At 43.6% G+C, this 24221-nt stretch overlaps 2 protein-coding genes across 5 annotated transcripts; both read left to right on the top strand.

Annotated features, from left to right (window-relative positions):
* Window positions 1-516: 516 nt before the first annotated feature.
* Window positions 517-11837, top strand: LOC110503878 (mothers against decapentaplegic homolog 4). 4 transcript variants are annotated; one of them, XM_036971855.1, is made up of 11 exons: window positions 517-1612; window positions 2682-2922; window positions 5650-5824; window positions 5980-6051; window positions 7311-7487; window positions 7632-7835; window positions 7937-8038; window positions 8143-8199; window positions 8359-8542; window positions 8720-9027; window positions 9137-11837. In XM_036971855.1, the coding sequence occupies exons 2-11, from the start codon at window positions 2686-2688 to the stop codon at window positions 9355-9357; spliced, it is 1737 nt and encodes a 578-aa protein (XP_036827750.1). In that variant the 5' UTR covers window positions 517-1612; window positions 2682-2685; the 3' UTR covers window positions 9358-11837. The 4 variants fall into 4 exon arrangements, with proteins under 4 accessions (XP_036827750.1, XP_036827746.1, XP_036827757.1 ...); XM_036971851.1 differs by having other exon boundaries at window positions 7302-7487; XM_036971862.1 differs by having other exon boundaries at window positions 518-1612; window positions 5980-6003; window positions 7302-7487.
* A 184-nt stretch (window positions 11838-12021) lies between these two features.
* On the top strand, window positions 12022-23185 carry LOC110513266 (synaptotagmin-11). Its single transcript, XM_021593198.2, has 4 exons — window positions 12022-12301; window positions 16804-17717; window positions 19336-19456; window positions 19573-23185. Exons 1-4 carry the CDS (start codon window positions 12268-12270, stop codon window positions 19881-19883), a joined length of 1380 nt encoding a protein of 459 aa, XP_021448873.1. The 5' UTR covers window positions 12022-12267; the 3' UTR covers window positions 19884-23185.
* Window positions 23186-24221: the final 1036 nt, after the last annotated feature.

The raw sequence follows: 24221 nt of genomic DNA, 5'->3' as shown, positions 1-24221 counted from the left end.
GAGATTTAATTAATATGAATATAAACTATGCACCTTATGACTTTCATTAACATGTAAACGTTAGTAGGATGTTGGTATCATGTCATGTCAATCAGATGTTCAATGGTAGGCGACATTGTGGTACGATTGTCTAGGTTCAATTCGGGCACTTATCACCCACTCACTCACTATAAGACCTTTGCCAACTAATCGACGAGCGAAAACCACACCTCATGACACTCACTCGACCTTACTCAGCTGTTAGTGCAGTCTGCCCCAAGCAGTTTAACAGGCTGTTAGCAAAGTCAACTACTCTAGGCTTGAGTGTCTGCTGGTTTTCAGTATTTCCATTACATACAAATGTGATTCAGACCTAATACTTTTATTTTTACATCGCAATTTGATCAGAAAACACACACGCGGGCGAGCGATTTCCGTAGTACTGCCAGGACTAGCCACTAGAGAGCAGCAACAGACCATAAGATGCAGAGCCATTGATATACAGAAAACAAACACCTATAGGTGATGGGTCCATACTTACGACATATGCCTATACTGCTATCTGGCAGTTGCCCTCCAGCGGAAATGGCCGTCAATGACAAGCCCTTTGTAACCCGGAATCAGGTAGAGGATTCAGGACCACACCGCACGATTTGATGGACAGACAACACTATTGAAATTCACAAGAGTACTTGTCCCTGTACCACCTCTGGGTAGCTAAGAAAACCATATGGGTTTGTTGAGCATACAGGGTGGCGGGTAGCCTAGTGGTTAGAGGCGAGCCAGAAACTGGAAAAAAATGAAACCTTTATAAATTGTGTCTTTTTGGAGTGGTTGGGTTAAAAGCGGAAGTCAAATTTCAGTTGCATAATTTACCGATAAAATCATGTTAATCTTAAAAATTGCGATGAGTGTTGGCGGAGTGTACCATCGAGTCACTCACTATCAGTCGACACTTGAAAAATGTCCATTCGTTAATGCTTACTTTGTACCTATGTTTGTCCTGTGTATCTGCGTTTTTTTATTTGGGTGCTGCAATCAGTAGTTTTAGTTAGACACATCATTTGTCCTGTGCCGCAATCCGTAGTGTTTGTTAAAAATGTAATTCTACATACGGTTGTTAGCTATCTGGAAACGGCGTCCAGAGTTTGGTCCCACAGGCACTGCGTTTTTCTACACAAGAGAGGAGATCCAATGGAGTTGGTGAAGCGAGAATGGGCGGGGTAATCTCACCGGCGCCACTTTAAAAAAAAATCAGCCGCACAGACCTGTCAATCAACAAGCAACCCAGACAGACATCAGCCCCCGGTGGCTGGCTGTTAGCTGTAAGAGAGCAGCGTCATAGTTGGCGGAGAGCCCCACCGTCTGGAATGAAACGGGCGCAGCGATTGGCTCGAAATTTTGCCCGAGACAACTCACGCGTACGATGTTCTCTCTCTCCCCTTTTGTTATTGCAAGCAAACTAGAGAAGAGTCGAGGAAGCAGCAGGATGAACGAAGGGAGCGAGAGAGGGTGATAGACTGACAACAGTCGAGACAGTCAGCTCCACAGAGAGAGGGGTAAAGGGGGAAATACATTTGGAATACTGCTTCAGAGCTCCCTCTACATATTTGTCTAGTTCTCCTGTTGATTTGTAAGTAAACTACATTTTGGTATTGATTATTCCCATAGGGATTTTTTAGCTGACCAAACCAGTCTGAGTCACATGGATTGTTGACAGATTTATAGCCTACAGTTAGTGAGATAGACAGCCAAGACAGACCCCCCCATCCATCCAACTACTCTCAAGTCAATGTGTCTATCCTATGTCAAAGTACTGTGTACACTGTAGCCTACAGTGGTGATTATGTGTTTCCCCCCTAGTAGGCCTACATGCTTTTGTAAACATGTAAACAAATTACTTTTGACCTCCTAAATGCTCTTAGAATTTCTTGAGTGGAGCATTTATGTTTATTATAGTTTATTACAGTTTTATTATCATTATCAAAGTGGATTGTTATTTAGCCTACTTTAGGAAATCACACATTTTCTGCATTATTGTTTTTTTCAGACTAGTTGTGCAAAGCAAAACAAGCTCAACTTCATCACTAGTATGACACACATGGGGGGGGATGTTTGTAAACAACGTATGTCACACTCAGTCACCTACATTTACATCATTTAGCAGACTCTCTTATCCAGAGCGACTTACAAGAGCAGTTAGGGTTAAGTGCCTTGCTCAAGGGCACATCGAAAGATGTTTCACCTGGTTGGCTTGGGGATTCAATCCAGTGACCGTTTGGTCACTGGCCCTACGCTCTTAACCGCTAGGCTACCTGCCACCCTACTTCACATGGATCATAAGAATGTCAATTTTCTTTAGGTTAATGTAATGTATTTTCAAATAAGTAGTAAATACCTATTTAAGGATAAAGTCATTTTGGCCAACTGAATTCTGTGTTTACATGGCCTGCTTTGTATCTTCTGCTCTGTAAAAGTCCCATACATTTTGTGTTGTTAATACTGGTAAAGTTGTTATTTGATTGTTATTGGGTCCTTGGTTGCTGATAGCCTATGACTTGAATCTTGATCTGAAGTACCATCTCAGGTCCAGACTTCAGGGTTGTGTCAGTGATCAAACAACAATCAAATAAATCAATTGCATTTGGTTGCTTCACCATAGTGGTCTCTCACCTCCTCCTCTCCAACCCCCCTCAACCCAGGGAGATGTCAGTGAACCCCCCCAACAGCAACGATGCCTGCCTGAGCATCGTGCACAGCCTCATGTGCCACCGACAGGGCGGCGAGAACGAGGGCTTTGCCAAGCGTGCCATAGAGAGCCTGGTAAAGAAGCTGAAGGAGAAGAAGGACGAGCTGGACTCGCTCATCACCGCCATCACCACCAACGGAGTTCACCCCAGCAAGTGTGTCACCATCCAGAGGACGCTTGATGGACGCCTGCAGGTAGGCTACTGTTATGTTGGGTTGAATGAGGCCTAGGCCGGTATGGTATCACTGATTGTAGAGGGACTGTTTATGAAATCAGTGGATCTCATTAATTAATTATTCACTGATGAATTGTTATTGGTGGTATGGCACAAAGACTCTGTCAACTCAGTGACCAATAGCTGGTCGCTTTTGATGACTGACTAATACACCTTTCAGGTACTGCCAGCAACAAAGCCTATACTTTTATTTCAGCCAGTCATGATTGTGGTAATACACTACATGACCAAAAGTAGGTGGACATCTGCTTGTCGAACATCTCATTCCAAAATCATGGACATTAAAATGGAGTTGGTTCCCCCTCCATTCAGCCTCAAGAGCATTAGTGAGGTCAGGCACTGATGTTGGGCGATTAGGCCTGGCTCGCAGGCAGATGAAATTCACTTCCTTATGTTATAAAATATATTTTACCAAGACAAATATGATTATTCATGTTTTGAATCATTCAGTGGGGTCTTTCTCTAACATTTCATTAACAGTAACCTAATACATCCGATAATAAGCACTGAGCTTTGTTGACATAGCGGTGCATGTTTCTTGTAACAACTTTTGAGGATTTTACATTTTGAGGTCGTTGTCTTCAAAGTTATTTCTACTGGTCGCAAAAAGCAAAGTTATCATGACACAAGAATAATTAAATGTAAAAGGCTTTGAAAATAAAAAGCTTGTTATACGCTCAGTGCTCCGTTGACATTTCACAGAGACACGCTTGTTTGGGCAAAAATCCGGTGTTTCTATGTCAAACAGTTTTGTCATATTTCAGTCTTCTGTGATGTATATAAAGTGTAATATTGTGACGCAAAATCAAACCTGAATACATTTCAATTCTATATCTGACATGGCACAGGTGTCTTCCTTTTTTTTAAGCCCATACCATGTGTGTGCAACCTGGTGTCAGAGCATTTCATATTATTCTGTAGGTAAATCCGAGACACTTCATTTAGTAAGATATGTTACGTTTCGTATGGTATATATTCATTTGTGGATGTCTATCACCCATTCTATATGATATTTTGTGAATTACAATTCGTATTATATGTTATGAATTTGCAAAACGTATAATATGTTGTGAATTTTCTAAACTTATGATATGTTACGAATTCTAGCTACGTGGCTGTTAGGGTTAAGTTTAGGGGAAGAGTTAGCTAAAAGGGTTAAGGTTAGGGGAAGGGTTAGCTAATGTGCTAAGTAGTTAAAAAGTAGTAAGTAGTTGAAAAGTTACTAATTAGCTAAGTTGTCCGTGATGAGATTCGAACTCAACAAGTGAATCATTCAACTCGTGGGTTACTTACACACGTCAGGGAGGAGGAACAGGAGAAAAAGGTCAAGGGGTTTAGGTCTCCCTATAGGCTAAATTCTAGAGAATGAACATACTATTGAATATGTAGAAGTGTTACCCAAAAGTTGCTTACAGAGAGAGCAAGGGAATTAGAGAGAAGGAGACAGAGGGAGTTCCCCTCCCCCAGCTCTTGTGAGGGGGAGAGAGGGAGGGAGGGAGTACTGGAGGGGTAGCGCGGGTTGTTTTGTCTGAGACACAGGAAAGGGGCAGGGTTAAGTTAAGCCTGTCTGTCTCTGGTGTGTGTGTGCGTACGTGCGTGTGTGTGTGTGTTTGTGCCTGGAGTTTTTCAGTGTTAAAGTTTGTGGAAGTATATTTGTAATCTCAGACATACCACAGTATTCTCTGTGTGTGTGTGAGATTGTGATTATGAGAGAGAGATAGAGAGAGAAAAGTGTTTATTATTGAATGCAGGTTTTGACTTACATCAACAGTTTCTACAATTGAGATTGCCTGTGGATATACGGATGTTAGTGACACGTATTAATGTGATGTGTGAGAACTAGATATGACAATGTACTGTATTATTCTCTGTTCAGGACTGTAGGCTGTGTGTGTGTTTGTCAGTCTGCTGGCTGGAATTGGGCTGGCACTCTGCCAGCTCTGACTCTTTGTCTGAGGAAGGTCACTTTGGTTTTCAAGAAGAAAGAATAATAAAAAAGAAAAGGTAAAAGTTTACAGAGTCCATTTTGGCTTTCTCTTTATGTTAGTGGAGAAAGGATATGTTGATCCCAAAATACTGATCTCTCTCTCTCTCTCTCTCTGTCTCTCTCTGTCTCTCTCTCTCTGTCTGTCACACACACACACACACACACAGCAAAAGTGAGACAAAGTCATTCCTTTCCAGCTCAGCCTGCATTTTAAATCTCCCCCTTTTGTCACACTCTTCCTCAATAACAAATACTCAGATAGTCACTATTTGTGCTATTCATCTCAGTCTGAGATGTTTTAATGTCTCCAAGGCTATTCCTCCCCACCAAGAGTGTGTGCCTGGAGAGAGTGTGTGTGTGTATGTGAGTGTGTTTAACATTGATGTAAATTTCCATTCATGACCTGTTTCCTCGACCACTCCCTGTCTACCAGCTCCCTCTTGCTCTCCTCATTCTCATTCTCCCTCTCCCATCTTTTCTCTCCGTTTCTTTCCCTTGTTCCCCTCGACTTCGATTCCCCACAGTTACACTCCCTCCATGCTCAAATTCCAACACAGTCAAAGCCTCCATACTGTCCCTCATTCCCTTTCTGAGACCCACCATCCTATTGTAAATAATCACCCTAAATTTCCTGGATGGATGTTGGAAAGGAATTCCTCCAGGCCCTCATATTCCATTCTCTCTCCTCTCTCGATCCAGGTAGCTGGGAGGAAAGGGTTCCCCCATGTGATCTACGCTAGGCTCTGGCGCTGGCCAGACCTCCACAAGAATGAACTGAAGCACGTCAAGTTCTGCCAGTTCGCCTTTGACCTCAAGTATGACAACGTGTGTGTCAACCCCTACCACTACGAGAGAGTGGTATCGCCAGGCATTGGTGCGTCTGTTCACAATTTCACTTCCTCTAATGAAATAGGAGGACAAATGGGGAAGGGGAATATTAAGTTGTTAACAGGCTCTTTGGGTCACAGGCTTTTTCAGAACTACCATGCTGTTTCTAACTTTGTTTCCCTTTCTGTCCCTCTCCTCAAGTTGGTCTCAGCATTCAAAATGCAGGTGAGGAGGAAAACACTATTTTCAGCATCATCAAACATCATCAAAATGGTAATAAGCAATAGCAACTCATTCTAACCAATCTGTTTTTATCGCATTTCCCAAAGTGCACAGGCAATACTACTGTTTTTATACAGATATACTGTAGATGTGCTCTTGGCAATCTGATGAAAAATATGGAATGCAGAGCTTCTAAACCAGCCAGATTCATACCTGTCTGAGCTAGTCTACACAACAAGTAGGACGCCTCAATCAAATTGCAACAAGGTGTCACAGGCTGCATGACAGGGCAAAAATCACTCCCAGATAGAGGCAACAATAAATACCATCCATCAATTTGATCAAAATTACATTCAATTCCGGAATTTATTCTAAATGTATCCATTCATGAATCGAAAAATATAATAATTATCAGGTATGAAGGTAAGACACAGATGCAGACAATGTCGAATTAACAATGGTTTAATAATTCAACAGGGGCAGGCAATAGACAGGTCAAGGCAGGCAGGGGTCAGTAAACCAGAGGTGAGGCAACGGTACAGGGTCAGGGCAGGCTCAGGGTCAGGGTTAGGCAGAGGTCAGTAAACCAGAGGTGAGGCAACGGTACAGGGTCTGGGCAGGCTCAGGGTCAGGGTCAGGGTTAGGCAGGGGTCAGTAAACCAGAGGTGAGGCAACGGTACAGGGTCAGGGCAGGCTCAGGGTCAGGGTTAGGCAGGGGTCAGTAAACCAGAGGTGAGGCAACGGTACAGGGTCTGGGCAGGCTCAGGGTCAGGGTTAGGCAGGGGTCAGTAAACCAGAGGTGAGGCAACGGTACAGGGTCTGGGCAGGCTCAGGGTCAGGGTTAGGCAGAGGTCAATAAACCAGAGGTGGGGCAAAGGTACAGGTCCACAGTCAGGGGCAGGCAGAGTGGTCAGGCAGGCAGGAGAGAAAAAGAGAAAGAGAAACTGGGAAAAGCAGGAGCAGAGCCAAAAACGCTGGTTGACTTGACAAACAAGACGAACTGGCAACAGACAAACGGAGAACACAGGTATAAATACACAGGGGATAATGGGGAAGATAGGCGACACCTGGAAGGGGGTGGAGACGATCACAAAGACAGGTGAAACAGATCAGGGTGTGACAATAATAACATGACATGACTCATGCCTCATTTCTGCCTGTCTGTCTATCTCTCTCTCTCTCTCTCTCTCTTTCTCTCTTGCTTTCTGTTTCTCTCTCTGTTTCTCTCCCTCTCCATCCATCCCTCCCTCTCTCTCCCTCCCACTCTGTCTCTCTCTTTCTCCCCCTCCCTTCATTACAAGGTCCTCCAGGTCGGCTGATCAAAGAGGAGTACATCCATGACTGTTATGAGATGGACCTCCCCTCCAGGATGCCCCCCCAGCCCGAGCACTACAACCAGCCCCTCCCCCCTCTGCAGATGCCCCCCGAGCCGCCCCGCGCCCCATCCTCCGTCAACCTCTACCCCAGCATGCCCCTCTCTCCGCCAGGTGAGATAAACTGAACCTGGTAATAAGAAGTACTTCTGTACAAGCAATTCAGCTGAGAAGAACTAGACTCTTTTGCTTTCATGTCTAACTCTATCCCTTACAATTTCCACCCTTTATTCCCCTTCCCCCATCTTCCTCCTCCAGTGAGCAGCTCCATGATGGGTCCCATGTCTGGGGGCCACGGCGAGGGCCTGCTCCAGATCGCCTCTCCCCAGATCCAGGGCATTCCCCAGACGCCACCCCCCACCACCCCCACACACGGACCACCCCCCCAGCCCCCTACCCCTCACAGCCAGAGTGACTACAGCAGCAGCTCCAAACACACACAGACACAGAGCTCCTATCACAGTGAGTTACTAACAGACCAGGTTGGCAGTGTCACAGAGATGGTGTCAATTCCATGGTGTCAGTTTCAACTGTTTTTGTCCTCTTCCTTCACAATCTTCCAGCAACCTGGACAGGCACCAGCACGGCCTCCTATACCCCTGTAGGACCCCAGCAGAATGGGCGTGGCCACCAGCAACCACCACTGCACCACCCCAACCACTTCTGTATGTCAATCACCTGTCAATCAATCTTTCTGTTAGAAATGCAGGACTGTTACTTAATGTATATGGTAGCGTTGTCCTATTTGCTAATTCATTTATCTTAAAAGGGTCTCAGCAACATCACAGCACACCCGCCTTTCCTCAGCCAGTCTCCAACCATCCAGGTACACACCCAACGTTTACCCACTCACACACACTTACCCACACACATGGTGTTGGGCAACTCACCCCATCCACCACCAATGGACAGTACCCACATGAGGGACACATGGCAGCCATTTTGCAATGTTTCATATTATATTTCATGCTTTGTGTGTTGCCAGGTCCAGAGTTCTGGTGCTCCATCTCCTACTTTGAGATGGACATCCAGGTTGGGGAGATGTTCAAGGTCCTGGCTAACTGCCCCGTGGTGACAGTGGACGGATACGTGGACCCCTCGGGGGGCGACCGCTTCTGTCTGGGCCAGCTCAGCAACGTGCACCGCACCGACGCCAGCGAAAGAGCCAGGTCTATCAGCGTGCCCCTAATACACCCACCTTGCCTAACCGCTAGCTATTGGAGAACTTTGTTGGGGTGCAGAATACACAGGGAAAACATGTATTTATCGCCTGTATAGAAATAAATACAATCCCCAGTGCCTGTGATTTTCTCTTCACTGTGTGAACTCCTATTTCCATTTCACAGGTTGCACATTGGGAAGGGGGTGCAGTTGGAGTGTCGTGGTGAGGGGGATGTGTGGATGCGTTGCCTTAGCGACCATGCAGTGTTCGTACAGAGCTACTACCTGGACCGGGAGGCGGGGCGAGCCCCGGGAGACGCAGTTCACAAGATCTACCCTGGGGCCTACATGAAGGTGTTTGACCTGCGTCAGTGCCACAGGCAGATGCAGCAGCAGGCAGCCACGGCCCAGGCTGCAGCAGCAGCACAGGCTGCAGCAGTGGCAGGCAACATCCCAGGGCCTGGCAGTGTGGGGGGAATCGCCCCGGCAGTCAGTGAGTGCTTCTGTCCTTCTCTCTCACTCTCTTTCTTTCTCTCTTGCACTCTCTTTCTTTTTTTCCTCTCTCGCCCTCTTAATCACTCAGTAAATCTCTCTTCTCCCAGGTCTGTCGGCGGCAGCCGGGATAGGTGTGGACGACCTGCGGCGGCTGTGTATCCTGAGGCTCAGCTTTGTGAAGGGCTGGGGGCCCGACTACCCTCGGCAGAGCATCAAGCACACCCCCTGCTGGGTGGAGGTCCACCTGCACCGCGCCCTGCAGCTGCTGGATGAGGTGCTGCACACTATGCCTCTGGCTGACCTAGGAGGACATGGACATGTCAACTAAGCAGTGTGTGTGTGGGTGTATGTGAGAGAGAGGTGGCGGTGTCTCAGTTGCTTGGTTTGGATGATAACCTTCATGAACACTATAGTACGTTTTGGATTGGATACCTTTTTCCTCAGCACCTGAAACAAAGACTGTAGACTTTGATAGAAACTTATTGAACTTCTATCGAAAAGGTATTTTAATGCTTTTATATATTTTCCTGTTTGAATCGCCTGATTTTCCTGAAGCAGTTTAGACTGCAAAATGTACTTGCTCAACAGCCAATCTTTTCACAGAGACTGGAACTTGCACTAAAGGCATCAATGCTTTTTAGTAGTGGAAACTAGCCTCGCACCGCCAATGACCTGGTAACCTGCCTGGATAAAACACTTTGGGAATTGTTCAGAAAGTTAGAATGATAGCACATGTGCTGCAGTGGATTCTCACTTAAGCAGTGTTGGAATGATGCCTTGATTACAGGGCAGCAGACTCAGACAGGTATATTGCATCTGGAGAATGCTGCTGTCCTTTAACTGCCTTCAGTAGGGTCTGTTAGTTATTCAGGGAGAAATTGAAACAATAGTCACCACAATCTCCATCAACCTTTTCTCTTATCAGTATTTTTCATTAACCTGCATCATTTGACTCAGTTATATTTATACTGAACAAAAATATAACGCAACATGTAAAGTGTTGGTCCCGTGTTTCATGAAATCCCAGAATTTTTCCATATGCACAAAAAGCTTATTTATCTCAAATTTTGTGCACAAATTTGTTTACATTAATGTTGGTGGGCATTTTAGCCTTTGTCAAGATAATCCATCCATCTAAGAGGTGTGGCATATCAAGAAGCTGATTGGACAGCATGATCATTACACAGGTGCACCTTGTGCTGAGGACAATGAAAGGACACTCTAAAATGTGCAGTTGTCACACAACACAATGCCACAGATGTCTCAAGTTTTGAGGGAGTGTGCAATTGTCATGATAACTGCAGGAATGTCCACCAGAGCTGTTGCCAGAGAATTCAATTATCTGCCATAAGCAACCTCCAATGTTGTTTTCGAGAATTTGGCAGTACGTCCAACCAGCCTCACAAGCGCAGTTCGCATGTAACCACGCCAGCCCAGGACCTCCACATCCGGCTTCTTCACCTGCAGGATATTCTGGGAGTGGGGTATTTCTGTCTGTAATAAAGTCCTTTTTGTGGGGAAAAAAAACAATTCTGATTGTCTGGGTCTGGCTTCCCATTGGTTGAGCCTGGCTCTGAAGTGGGTGGGCCTATGTGCTCCCATGGCTGCTCCCCTGCCCAGTCATGTGAAATCCATAGATTAGGGCCTAATGAATTTATTTCAATTGACTGATTTCCTTATATGAACTGTGGCTCAGAAAAATATTTGAAATTGTTGCATGTTGCCTTTATATTTGTGTTCAGTATAGCTACCAAAAACAAGAAATGGAATATCAAGAATCTCCTCATTGATTATATTTATTGATGGAAGGTTTTACACAGTATTTGTAACGTTTTATTCAGTCAGACCAAAGTTGTCAGAAAGTGAAAGATTTTTCACTGCTATTTTATGGCCATAAAACCTTTGCTGAATGTGCCTATCTTCATTTTGTGTCCTGCCTTTGTTCAACCAAAGCATGTATTTGTGTTGATGTATGCCAAGATATGCCTTTAACTAAAGTACTTCTAGGCCTAATTAAAGAATAGGTAATTCATTAATTAAATTGGTGCCTTAATTTTGAAGTACTGACAAAGATTACAAACCCCACAGAAAAAAACGGCCTTCATTTGTTGGTTTTCTCAGTACATTCCTGCTGCAATGCGCCTCTTGTCAGTATCTACTGCAACTTACGATTGTGTTTTAGTAAAGTGGGAAAACAAATAGCCTCATGCTGTACATGTCGTGCAGTATGACTTCATTGGCTGTATTACATTTGTCCAGTAGGACACCTAGTGAACTTTATGGGTACTACGTGCATTTGCAGTCCATCCATGTTGATGTAGGGCCTGTGACTGGTTTACTTCACCAAATGATATGTCCAGAATATAGCGGTTTATAAAACAAATGTATGGTTTTATATGTTTATTTATGTCTAATTTGGGACATTTATAAAACACACATGAGGGTCTCTGCTTCTCTTCAAGCTCCTATAGGTAATCATGTGAGGGTTAAAGATGAGAACATATCTATAATATTAAATTATTTGTCATGTATTCTACTTGTAAATCATAATATTAGTAGCAGTCATTGTTTTTTACAGTGTACTTTCAGCTGTCTGTAGTCAGCTTGTTTCGGTCTCTAGTAGATATCAATATGATTTATTATTGAGTTAGAATTGACCAAAATATAATATTTTTGCATTAGTCTTGAACATAGCTTTATAATGGTTGTTTTAGTGGGGGCAGTATGTAAAATGATGTGCTTTGCAAATGCTGTATGTATGTTATAATTATTCCAAAGTTTGCCAAGAATTAAACAGTTTTTATAAAATCTGTATGGTCCTTAGACCTGTTGTGTAATGTTGCCAAGCAACTATTTGAATGAAAGTGAGCTACCCATCCACCAGTAATTGGTCCTTTACATACATACACTGTATCATATAAGAAAAAATGACATTCTGACGCCACCCGGGGGCGGGTCTAAACCCTCCTGCGAGTCGGTGAGTACCAGTCTCGAGCCCCACGCAGCATCCGAGATATAATAGCATCATTGAGTTTGGCGTATAGAGAGCGAATAGACCATACGAAAAGAGGAAGACAATCATTATTTATTAACCTGTGAGCTCATTTACTGGAATAGTTGGTTGAAGTATCGTTACTCATTCTCTATGGATATAAAATAGGGACAAATCAGCTTTATATTCTTTAATTTACCCTTTTTATCTGGGCTGCCAGTAAAGCATCCTGCGTTAATTCTCAAAATGGCTGAGATTACAGAATTACGACCTGCATATGGTAAGTAGCAGACATTTTTCGGAATTATTTGGCATTTTGTTTATTGTGTCGTCAGATGTTAACGTTATATGATGTCTTGTATTTACATTAGGCAAAATGTTCAAATAATGCCCATGCGTTTTAGAAATAAGGCCATATGAGAGTGAACACACCCAAATAGCATGATTAAATTGATTGCTATCATCAAAGATTGCCAAATGTAAATTTGACATTTATTCATTACCATGGCCTATGTAAATGTAAATAGCATCGAATGTAATTTGGAAATTGAACGAAACTGATTACACAGGCATGTTCAACAGAGATAGTAACATTACTAGGCACAGACGTCAATCAATTCAACGTCTATTCCACGTTGGTTCAACTTAATTTCATTGGAATGACGTGGAAACAACGTTGATTCAACCAGTGTGTGCCCAGTGGGAGCCTATTATTACAGTATTTGCTATTATGAAATTATTTGTTTTCAATCAGTGAGTAATTTGGTCCAACAACATAATAATTGTAGGCCTATTCTATCAAAAGATATTGAGTACTGCGGCCCATTCGCAACATTGTCACTTCTCCCCGTGGTCTTCAATGTGCGCGTACGATGGGGTGGATAGGATGACGTGATGTCTATTCGTGCATAAGCATCGCCAGCCCCGTTCCTTTGTTTTTGTTAAAACAAGCATCCCGGAACTAGGAGCTTGGCCAAATGGACATATTTTCATTGTATCAGACCCCGAGCTTTAAATTAAGATCCCTGAACAGTAGTTTAATGCCACATTGCCATAATAAGAAGTGTAGTGCTCAGAAGGCAGGGGGTGTTGGTGACCCAAACAGTGCCAGATCCTCTCAGCAAGTAACTTGAATAGGTGATGGGGAATGGGGAGGGTTATGGATATTATATCATCAGAAGAATAGGACAACCCAAGTGCAGAAACAAAACGGATTGTTCTAAAATATAAACCAATAAGCACTGCCAGGAATGGGCCTGTAACCTGATGGAGTTGATTAATGTCCATGCGGAAGAGGAGGCTTTTGTTAATAAATGCATTCTCATATTTCTTGGTTGATTTAAGATTAAACCATCAAGAGCATCTAAACATTGAACTGCTTTCAAGAACCTCATTACAACAAGCAGTTGACCTTTCATCTCATACAGGCTCAAGATAAACAGTTGTGCAATCTAGGCTGGAGTGTTAGAGATGTGTTATTGCAAACATAATGTTGGCCCTGAGCCTGCCGGATGCAGCAGAACATGAGAGTTGGATATCTGCAATTCAGCCCAACAGACTCCAGAAACCCAGATTACAGCCAGTGATCTAATCTGGGTCACTCATCAGGATTAAGACACATCTGGTCCACATCACAATCTGAGTTCTGCAAATCAACTGAATCTTATGTTCACAGGCAGTATACAATAAGACATGTTGCCAATGCAGACAGATTGTCTCTCAGTGCTCCATGGTCACTCAGCACTGTTTACCAGGCTGGTGGATGATGGGGTTTATGCTGTACCAACCGGTGCCAGACAGAAAGAAAGACGGGCCGTTGGTCAGAAGTTGGATAATTTTGCATTCTTCAAACACCAGAAACAGCTTTTTTCTTGCTTTTTCTTGCAATCTAGAGCCATAGTTATTATGACTAATTATATGTCAAAATTATGTCTATTTTTCTGCATAAATTATCTAAGCATATCTTCTTACCTCCTTATCTAAGCATATCTCCTTACCTCCTTATCTCTTTATCTAAGCATATCTCCTTACCTGTTCAACTGTCATGTTAATTAAGGATGCACATTGATTCTTTAAGAACCGTTTTGCCTTAGAAGTTTAGTGCATCATAACCCAATAATTAAAGCAATTTTAGTCAATTATGTATCAATTTATTGTCATTTGAGTTTTGAAAAGAACAATCAAATTGTCTGTCAATCTTTGCATGCATAGCTCTGTCTATGAACAGTGGTTAAATTCCCCAGCCCCATGACTCAGTTTATCAAACAAAGTGGCAGGGTCAGGCACTGGAAATGGCTCAAATCAAATCAAACGCTGTGTGTGTCACTCTACACCCTCTCCTCCACTGACGATACCTCACACACTAGAGTATCTAGCTTCCTGCCAAGGCATCTCTGCTCTGTGCACCTTGGAAGGAACCACTTACTAGGGGAGAATAGGTAGGGGGGTACACTTTGCCTGGTCCAGTCAGTGTGCCCCCTGCGAAAAGTACCGCTGACATATCTTTTTATAAATAATTATGATAAAATTAATTTTAAAACATGACAAATCTTAGGGGGCGCATGCCTTTGTGTCCCCTATAGGCATGATGCCACTGACAGTAGCTGTGCATATTTAAACAAAAAGGATGTCTTGAACTCGGCATGCGTGCTGTTCATATTTGGAATGGCAAACTACCTATACAGTAGTGTGGTCTGATCTGTAATCTATGGTTAGATAGAATTACATAATTCCTTGCAAATCAACCTGAGCTCTTTTTCTTGATGAAGGATCTGAAATGGGTTATGCAGAAGGCTAACAGATGGAATCCACAGAAAAAAAATATCTTTAAAGTTACCCACAGAAAAAAAAACTGAACTGAGGAGATTGGCATTGTGTCTAGTTAATAAAAAAAATGTACGGTGTATTTTTGGTTCTGTTAATCAGCACATTCAATTTATGCTTTTACTTAACACATTTTGTGGACAATTCCTGGACCCACTGAAGCGGCAGATTTGAGAGCTCACTACTGCCGTCCCCCTGGGGTATGTTTCCAGGGCAACGGGCTCAGCTGGCATTAAGCTCCTTCCAAAATCTGACATCATCCTCCTGGTATCCCTACCCAGAATGCCAATGAACAACAACAGGAAGGAAGGGCACAGTATTTTGTTGAAAGACAGACAGTTGAAGGAGGGAGAGGAGAGACAGACAAAGACAGATGAAAATGGAGACGGGAGAGAGATATAGAAAAACAGACGTAATATAAAAATAGTTCGATAGCTGAGGTAAAGAGGGTGAAAGATAGAGTCTGTGCGTGTGTATGTGCATGCATGTGTGCCTCGTGCATCACATATGTGCATGCTCATGCACATACACTGTATAGACTGACAAGTTTACCAATTGGAGTATGGTGACATGCTCAGAAGGCCAGCGCAGCTAGGGAAATGTTCCCTGTGGAGGGCTGAAGGGGGAGGGGGGCGGCACAATGCGTCTCTTTTCAGGGGCTTGGCCAAACAAAGGGCCCTCTCCCGGCCCTCCCGCCCCGCTGCAGCAGGCTCTGTCCACTGAGTCCCATTACAGCTGGGATCAGCACAGTCAGCCTTACCATGTGCACACAGCACATAGTCACAGTCTCACATTAACCCCAGCAGCAAATTAGTGGGTGGTGGCTCGCACACACAGTCACACATAGATTCATGCATACCTGCATGTGCACAGACACTTAGAACCTCACCCCTCGCACATACACATACACAGAGACACACACACACAGACAGGGTATGGGGCTATACCTCCCAGACACATTGAGGCAGACAATACACGACCTAGTCTGGCGTAATGACCAGCCCTGGAACATGGTCTGTCTGCTAGATAAAGCACACCGTCACTGGGATCAATTAAGGGAGGCAAATGACTAATGACTTAAATAAAGAGGTGGACTGTGTGTGTGGATGTGTTTAACTATAGTAAACTAACAGTAAAACATTTTTTATCAACTGGGGACATTTGGGGACATTTGTTTGTTGGTCCCCACAAGGTCAAATGCTATTTCTAGGGGGTTTAGGGTTAAGGTTAGAATCAGAGTTATGGTTTGAATTAGATTTATGGTTAGGAGCTAGGGTTAGGGTTAGGGTTAATGTTAGGTTTTTGTTTTAGGGTTAGGTTTAAGGTTAAGGTTAGGTTTTAGGGTTAAGGTTAGGGTAAGGGTTCGGGTTAGGGAAAATAGGATTTTGAATAGGACTGAATTGTGTGTGTCCACAAGGTTAGTTGTACAAGTCTCTCTCTCTGTGTGTGTGTGTGTGTGTGTGTGTGTGTGTGTGTGTGTGTGTTTGTGTGGTGTTGGGGGCTGACATTTAAGCAGCCTGGTGACACCTGGTTGAATGACGTCCATATTGCTCATGTGTTTCCCACTCACACCTTGCCTTGTGCTCTGTGACACTGTAGTGAAGTCACTCCTGCTGTATGGCACAGTCACAGTGTTGAGTCACAGTGGAGTGGAGTCACTCACCCTGGGTGGTGTAGTCACACGACTTACATTGTTTAGCCTACCTGACAATAATGAGCCACTGGAGGGCAGTTACATGATTTCCTATTTGATGTTCAGTACTGCATCACTTAAAGAGTTGAATTTCTTTAATCTGAGTCAGTTCCAGTTCCTGGATGAACTAAATGCAACCGACAGTTTGACTATCTACTTTATTTAGAGACTTCAGTATGAATATTTCTTACACCAGACATTGCAAACACATCCCAGTCTAGACTGTGCAAAGGCTTTTACTCATTCTATCTTCCCCTCTCTTTTAGACATGTCACCGGTGCTGGCTGGTTTTATCGGTGCAGCGGCTCTGGTGGTTGCCGTGGTGATCCTGGTTCTCCTGTGGTCCTTCTGCCAGCGTCGCAACCTCCGGGTGATGGGCCGGTACAAGCTCCATGGTGATCAGTACACCGACTCGGCTGAAGACCCGCCTTACAAGTTCATCCACATGCTGAAGGGCATCAGTATCTACCCAGAGTCCCTCAGCAGCAGCAAGAGGATAGTACGGGTGGCCAGACGTGCTGGGTGGCAGGGGGAGAGAGACAGAGAGAGGGGTGGTGGCCGCGGGATGGTCCTGGTGGATGCTGAGAACAACATCCTGGATGCTCCTACCCATCTCCAGATGAGCCACCTGGTGCCCCCTGCTGGCCAGCCCAGAATGGAGGCGGCACTGCCCGTCAGGGCCGACTACTGCTGCCTGGATAGCTCAGCTACCAGTAGCGAAAACAGCAGCAAGACTGTTTCACCTTTCACCCCCGCGTCCTCTGACCCAGAATCAGAGCCTGAAACCAGCCTGGGCTCCCTCAGCCTGGCTTTAGACTACAACTTCCCTAAGAAGGCCTTGGTGGTGACCATCGTTGGAGCCCATGGCCTGCCTGCAGTAGACGAACAGAGGAACAGCTCCGACCCCTACGTGAAGATGACCATCCTCCCTGAGAAGAAGCACCGGGTGAAGACCAGGGTCCTGAGGAAGACACTGGAGCCGGTGTTTGACGAGACGTTCACGTTCTATGGAGTGGCCTACAGCTCGTTGCCCGAGCTCACGCTGCACTTCCTGGTGCTCAGCTTCGACCGCTTCGCCCGAGATGATGTCATAGGAGAGGTGGTGGTCCCGCTGACAGAGTTGGAACCCAGCACGGGGCGGGTGCACATCACCCAGCAAATCAGCAAGAGGAACATGCAGGTGAGGAATGGGGGGGCAACCTACACATGTTTAAAAGCATGAACAGACAATTCCAACATATTCTTAGAAGTAGGGGCCCGGCGCACACATACACACACACACACACATGGAATTGAGCGCAGTGCAGTACACAGAGGGGGTTGTCTGACAGGAAGGTCAATGTGTCTCTATTGATTCGGTCCCCATTCAAGTCTTAACTGCAGCCAAACTGAGGAGACAGAAACAACGCCTCCATGTAATCTCTCAATCTAGCCAGCCATCAATCAGGCTCCCTTCATCATCACAGCCACACGTGTGCATGTGAGTGTGTACCCAACTCGGACTCACCAATAACTTTTGTTTTTTGTTCCTACATGTACCTGTGGCACTAGTCCTCCCTGTGTGACCATTGTGTATAACTCATCTGCTGTTCAATATAAGAAGGGCTAGATATGTTTTGTATGGATGCAATGCAGGGGTTATTACTTCCTCATTGAAAGAAGACGTCTGATCGTAAAAACGGGTCGTGTTCCTCAGTACTCAGTGTGGAGGGCAAGGTATTGCAGTAGCATGGGGGAAGTCGATACACCATGCATGGGAATCAACCTCATACCTGACTAGGATAGTAAGTTGCAGGTGTATTAAAACTACACTAGAATGAGAAGAGAACTTTGGCTCACTGTAGTGGTGTCAGGGCAAATTTGTGTGGCTAAGCTTTCGGTCAAACAACCTTCATCAAAGCAATGTCATCTTCTTGCTTATTGAAATAATCCATCATAAGCATACCAATCACCAGGACACTCACCTAGGGATTCTTCTCAGCAAATCCTCATTTTATAATCATTAGATTAGAAAATGCCCTTTTAGTGATGGGTTGGAATAATATGAAATCAATTGCAAGTCAGTGAATATGAGAAAGTGCATGTGTGTGCTGGTCTGTAGCATCATGCATCATGTCTACCTACTGTCATCTGTATTAATGTATACAGTACCAATATCTGATTTACATTTATATGGATATACAGTGTAAAGGCCAGGCATGACAGATTTTGTTCACAGTTTATCTGATTCATTGTTTAATTTCCTTGCTCTTACTATGCAGAACACCTAGATTATACAAACCGCTATACTGTATACGTTGTGCTGTTTCTCACATAAACACTAAAAGAATCACACTAGTCTGTTTCCACATGCAGATATGTATGGTATATTTACGCAATAAGGCCTGAGTGGGTGTGGTATATGGCCAATATACCACGGCTAAGGGCTGTTCTTAGGCAAGACGCAATGTGCCTGGATGCAGCCCTTAGCCGAGGTATAATGGCCGTATACCACAAACCACAAATACCACAAACTTATTGCTATAATAAACTGGTTAACAACGTAATTAGAGCAGTAAAAATAAAAGTTTTGTCAAATTGTGCATGTAGAACAAGGTTGGCAAATAGATCATTCCAAAGACTGCTGAGTTTTATTGTCTTGGCAGTTGGTGCCCAATTACTCTTTTAATCTATGACTGTACGATTATGGCTGTTTCATTGTTGTATTGTGTCTTAAAGGCTGAGTAGGTGGGTTTGATGATTGTTCCTTTTGAATGAGTCAATAGTTAAATCCTCTATGTGTCTGTCTCTTCCTGCAGTGCGAGAGCCGTGGGGAGCTGTTGGTGTCTCTGTCCTACCAGCCTGTCTCCCACCGCCTCAGTGTGGTGGTGCTGAAGGCCAAACACCTGCCCAAGATGGACATCTCTGGCCTGTCTGGAAGTGAGTTCAACCACTGTGTATGTCAGTGTGTGCGTGTGGACAATTTAAAAAAGCGGAGCTTGTGTAATGTCCCCTTTACATATGACAATATTCCAAAATGTCCTTCTCTCCCTTAGACCCATATGTGAAGGTCAATGTGTTCTACGGACGCAAGCGCATCGCCAAGAAAAAGACGCACGTGAAGAAGTGCACGTTAAACCCCGTCTTCAACGAGTCCTTCATCTACGACGTGCCCCCCGAGCTGCTCCCTGAGATCTCCGTGGAGTTTGTGGTGGTCGACTTTGACCGTACCACTAAGAACGAGGTGGTGGGGCGCCTGCCCCTCGGCCTGCACAGCCCCTGTCCCTCTGGCGCCGCCCACTGGCGGGAAGTCTGCGAAAACCCCCGTCGGCAGATCTCAAAGTGGCACAACCTCAGTGAATACTAGCTCCTCACACCACCTAATGCATATAGTTCTACCTGTGTATAGGGGGAGGTGGAGGAGGGGAAGAGAGGGACTTCTTGCCGAGAGAGTGGCTTTTCCCCATGCCATACATTCTCTTGTGAATAATACCAACAAAAAATGAACAACATTCCTGGTGGGACTTGTACAGTGGACTTTACAGTGGTTAAGGTTCAACTACAGGATCGAATTAAAGTAACAAACATGCATACAGATAAACATACATATATATAACCCACACCACTACAGAATTATAGAGACACTCAGTCTCAGCATTTGGGTACGAGTAATGAAAATAAAAAAGTTTGTTAACCAAAGTCTGACCAGGATCACACATTCAAGGCTGTTATTATTGTCTGGCCATGTTGTATGAAGTTTAGGCGATGGGAGGATACATGCAAATGCTTAAAAAATAAAGAATTGTCAGACTTCAAAATCCTCCCCTTGCCAATATTGTACTTCATTCATCGCATGTCTGAATTAAACAGAAATATCATCAAATCAAATGTAGGAAGGAAACAGAAGTATTGCTTATATTGATAGTGAGAATTTTTTTCTCTCTCTAAAGGTAGCAACGAATAGGACAGCTAGAAAATTCTACCCATGAAATGTTTTGGGGCCTAACTGTTGTCGTTCAGTGGCATTACCATATTTGATGACAAGCTCTGTATCTAACATGAAAACCATCAAGGTTTCAAACCAATTGATTCTTTGTTGTTAAGACAAATGTGATTTCACTGCAAATATATTTATTTTGGGTTCATTTTTAGAACAAATTCGGTCTGAAAATATGAATGTAATAAACAACCAAAACATTATTACATGGATACATGTAGCGTTTCGCTACACTCGCATTAACATCTGCTAACCATGTGTATGTCACAAATATAATTTGATTTGATTTGATTTAACATGTGATCACAAGAAATATGACATCTTCTCATACTGTGGCATTGAAAAAGCATTTACCACAGTATAAGCAAATTACTGAACTATCACTGCAGCAGGTTAGTCTTAGTACTGTAATAACCAGGTAATAACACATGCTAGTTAGGAGCTTGTAGTGCCAGATGTTTTTTGAAAGTCACTGATATTATTGTGAATAATGGTTTTGACATGAAGAGTTGTAAAGGGTCATGTTTTGCTGTGTGGTTTCCAAAAGGTTTATACAGAATATTCCAGATATATTTTGGCCTTTGCTGCCATGCTCATCTTTTAGGACTCGATTCAATCCGAATCACCGAAGTTCTGCGCTATAGCGTGCTTGAAATGTAAACGTAATTTTTTATTGAGCTGTCATATGCAGCGTTTACCGTGAATGCAGTCTTCGCGAACTTGGGAACATTGGCTTTACATTGCCTTTACATTTCAATAGCGCTGAACTTGAGCGATACGGATTAAATCGAGCCCTTTGTGTATTTTTGTCTCTTTCATTTGGCTAATTTCAAGATTATATTGTATAAAAGAACAGTACTTTATATCTTGAAGGCAACACTTTTCTATAGTGAATAGCCTCACAGGTTGAAGCTCCTGTATGTGTGTGTGTGTGGAGACTGCAGAGCCCAGGTGCACTGTTTAGAATAATATAAGTGGTGATGGGGTTCAGAGCAGGACATGGCAGTGGGGTGGCTACTGCTAACTTCTGGCTTGGCTAGGCTTTATGACCAGAAGGACGAGACACAGGTGGGCAAACCCCCACACCTCTACTATCACCAACCTCTCCATCCTCTCTTCCTCCTCTTTTTCTCCCGCTCTCTCACTCTCTCTGACCCTCCTTCGCACTTTCTTTCTAGCTCTCTCTTTACAGTCCCTTATTTCCTCAATCTCCTTCGTTCTCCCGTCTCCTCTCTCTAACTCTTTCTTTGCACCTTCTTTATTTGGATCACTAATATCTCAAATTCCTTTTAATGCTTCATTCCTCATAATGAGAGAAGTCACAGTATTTGACATATTAGTGAACCCATCATAACACCTATCACACCCTGTGAGGATTTGGCTGTATGACTGATGCTCTGTCATCATTGTACATCGTAGGTCAGGGGTGTCAAACTCATTCCATGGAGGGCCTAGTGTCTGCAGGTTTTTTGGTTTTTCCTTTCAATGAAGCCCTAGACAACAATTAGTGGGGAGTTCCTTACTAATTAGGGACCATAATTCATCAATCAAGTACAAGGGAGGACTTGCAGACACTCGGCCCTCCGTGGAATGAGTTTGACACCTGTGCTGTAGGCCTACTCAGTGGAGACATGGGGAGTCTAGCTGCAATGGCTTTACATCACACTGTGTAACATTTACTGCAGTGCAGTCTGGCAAATTGACTGTGTGAAACTCTGGGAGAACAGTAATCTCAGTGAAGCCAAGGTGAAAATACTTAAGTAAGACTGCAGGTTTGTGTCTTGACAGGGCAAGGGGAAAGCATAAAATTGTGTTGCAATACATATGAGCTGCCTTGTTTGCTTTTGGCAGCAAACTCCTGCGATCAGAACCCCCACCATTTTGACTGTCTATAGCCCCGTTTATACCTGGTGCTAACATGGGTCCTTAGTCCTGATCTTGTCTACATTCTGATTGTGCCCACATTTCCAGAAGTGTGTCTACACATGGTATTAAAATGAGTCTGTTATCTGTCCACTGTGTCTGCATTGTGACCAGAGTTCCTGGTCCCTTCCTTTATGCAAATCATGTCACAGCTATAATATTTGTATATATATTTACTGTAAGACACATATTGATGTAATCAGCCTCCTGTCACTGATTTTAGAGGCCGGAATAATGATGATTTAAATGGTTTTTCTGTCCAGATCTGTCTACACTTGTAAGATGTCTAGACACAAAAAGATCACAATGAGATCACAATGTGTCTTTTGATTGTCAACACCTGTCTAAAAATGTGGGCACAATCAGACTGTGGACAAGATCAGGACAAAAGACGCAAGTTAGAACAAGGTATAAAAGGGGCTTACTTCACCTTGTCTCCCCACCTTCGACCTTCAGTGTAGCTACTTCCTTTGTTGAAATATCCTTGTTAACTAATTTGGAATAAAATATGAAACGTAATGTAAACAAACTGTAATAATGACTGATCGTGGACTGGTACAAATGATTATTTCAAGGTATCTTCTATCCAAATACATGGAGTTAAACTATGTAATGAAATACTTGCCAGTAATGCAAACGGTGTCTAAAACGTACATTTTCCTATGTGCTGAGTATATTACGCGGATGCTAACTTGTGTGTTTTTTTTCATTAACAGTCATTCAACGTGCAAATAAAAAGTTATACTCCAGTGTTTGCAGCTCATTTTTTTAAAACAGCTTTACATCACCAGAATCTTGACACACATGCATGGAGGCATGCACGCACACAGGCTTGTAAGCGTGTACACACACTCACACACTTCTCATAACTGAGCTACATTAAGCACAATATGCAACATGAAAATACTGAAAATATCATGACAATCAACACCCTCTTCTGGTGTAATCTAGTTCTGTGACTGAAGTAACACTAGTCGTCTGTGTAATTTAAGAAAGTTGTCAGTCACATACATAGATCAGTGGAATAAAAGCGTTGATCATTGGTCCGTAAAGATTTTCATTTGAACTGTTACAAACAACAAAAAACAAGCAACAATATTCATACAACTGTAATAGAGTAGCAACAAGGATAACTTCAATAATCATAGAAGTAGACATCAAGGTCAAATTTAACAACAAAAGAATCATGTAGAAACAAGATGTGAATTATTATGTGGATTATAATTAATGGACATTTTGGTAGGGGTTATAACATTTTTCATTAGCGCAAATCAAGTCTTACATTTTTAAGTGGAAATTACAAACTTAAGAAGTGTTACACCCTGATCTGTTTCACATGTCCTTGTGCTTGTCTCCACCCCCTCCAGGTGTCGCCCATCTTCCCCATTATCCCCTGTGTATTTATACCTGTGTTTTCTGTCTATCTGTTGCCAGTTCATCTTGTTTGTTCAAGCCTACCAGTGGTTTGTCTCAGAGACTGGGTTTCCCTAGTCCCTCTTTTTCTCGCCCTCCTGGGTTTTGACCACTACCTGTCTCTGAGCCAACCTGCCTTCCTGTACCTTGGCCTCTGTTCTGGATGATCAACCCCTAGCAGCCTTAACCTGTCATTTTCCTCCTCCTGTGGTTACAATAAACATTATTACTTCACACAGTCTACACTTGGGGCTTACCTTGATTCCTGATAAGAAGCCTTTTTAAAACTTGAATACACTGCTGTGCAGGAAAATGTTCTGTTACAACAGAGATTCGGTACCTAATGGCAGCAGACTCAAGGAGAATTGGATC

This window comes from Oncorhynchus mykiss, chromosome 3 (genome assembly GCF_013265735.2).
Source record: "Oncorhynchus mykiss isolate Arlee chromosome 3, USDA_OmykA_1.1, whole genome shotgun sequence".
In the NCBI taxonomy this organism is placed as follows: domain Eukaryota; kingdom Metazoa; phylum Chordata; class Actinopteri; order Salmoniformes; family Salmonidae; genus Oncorhynchus; species Oncorhynchus mykiss.
This window is presented reverse-complemented; position numbering and strand designations above follow the sequence as displayed.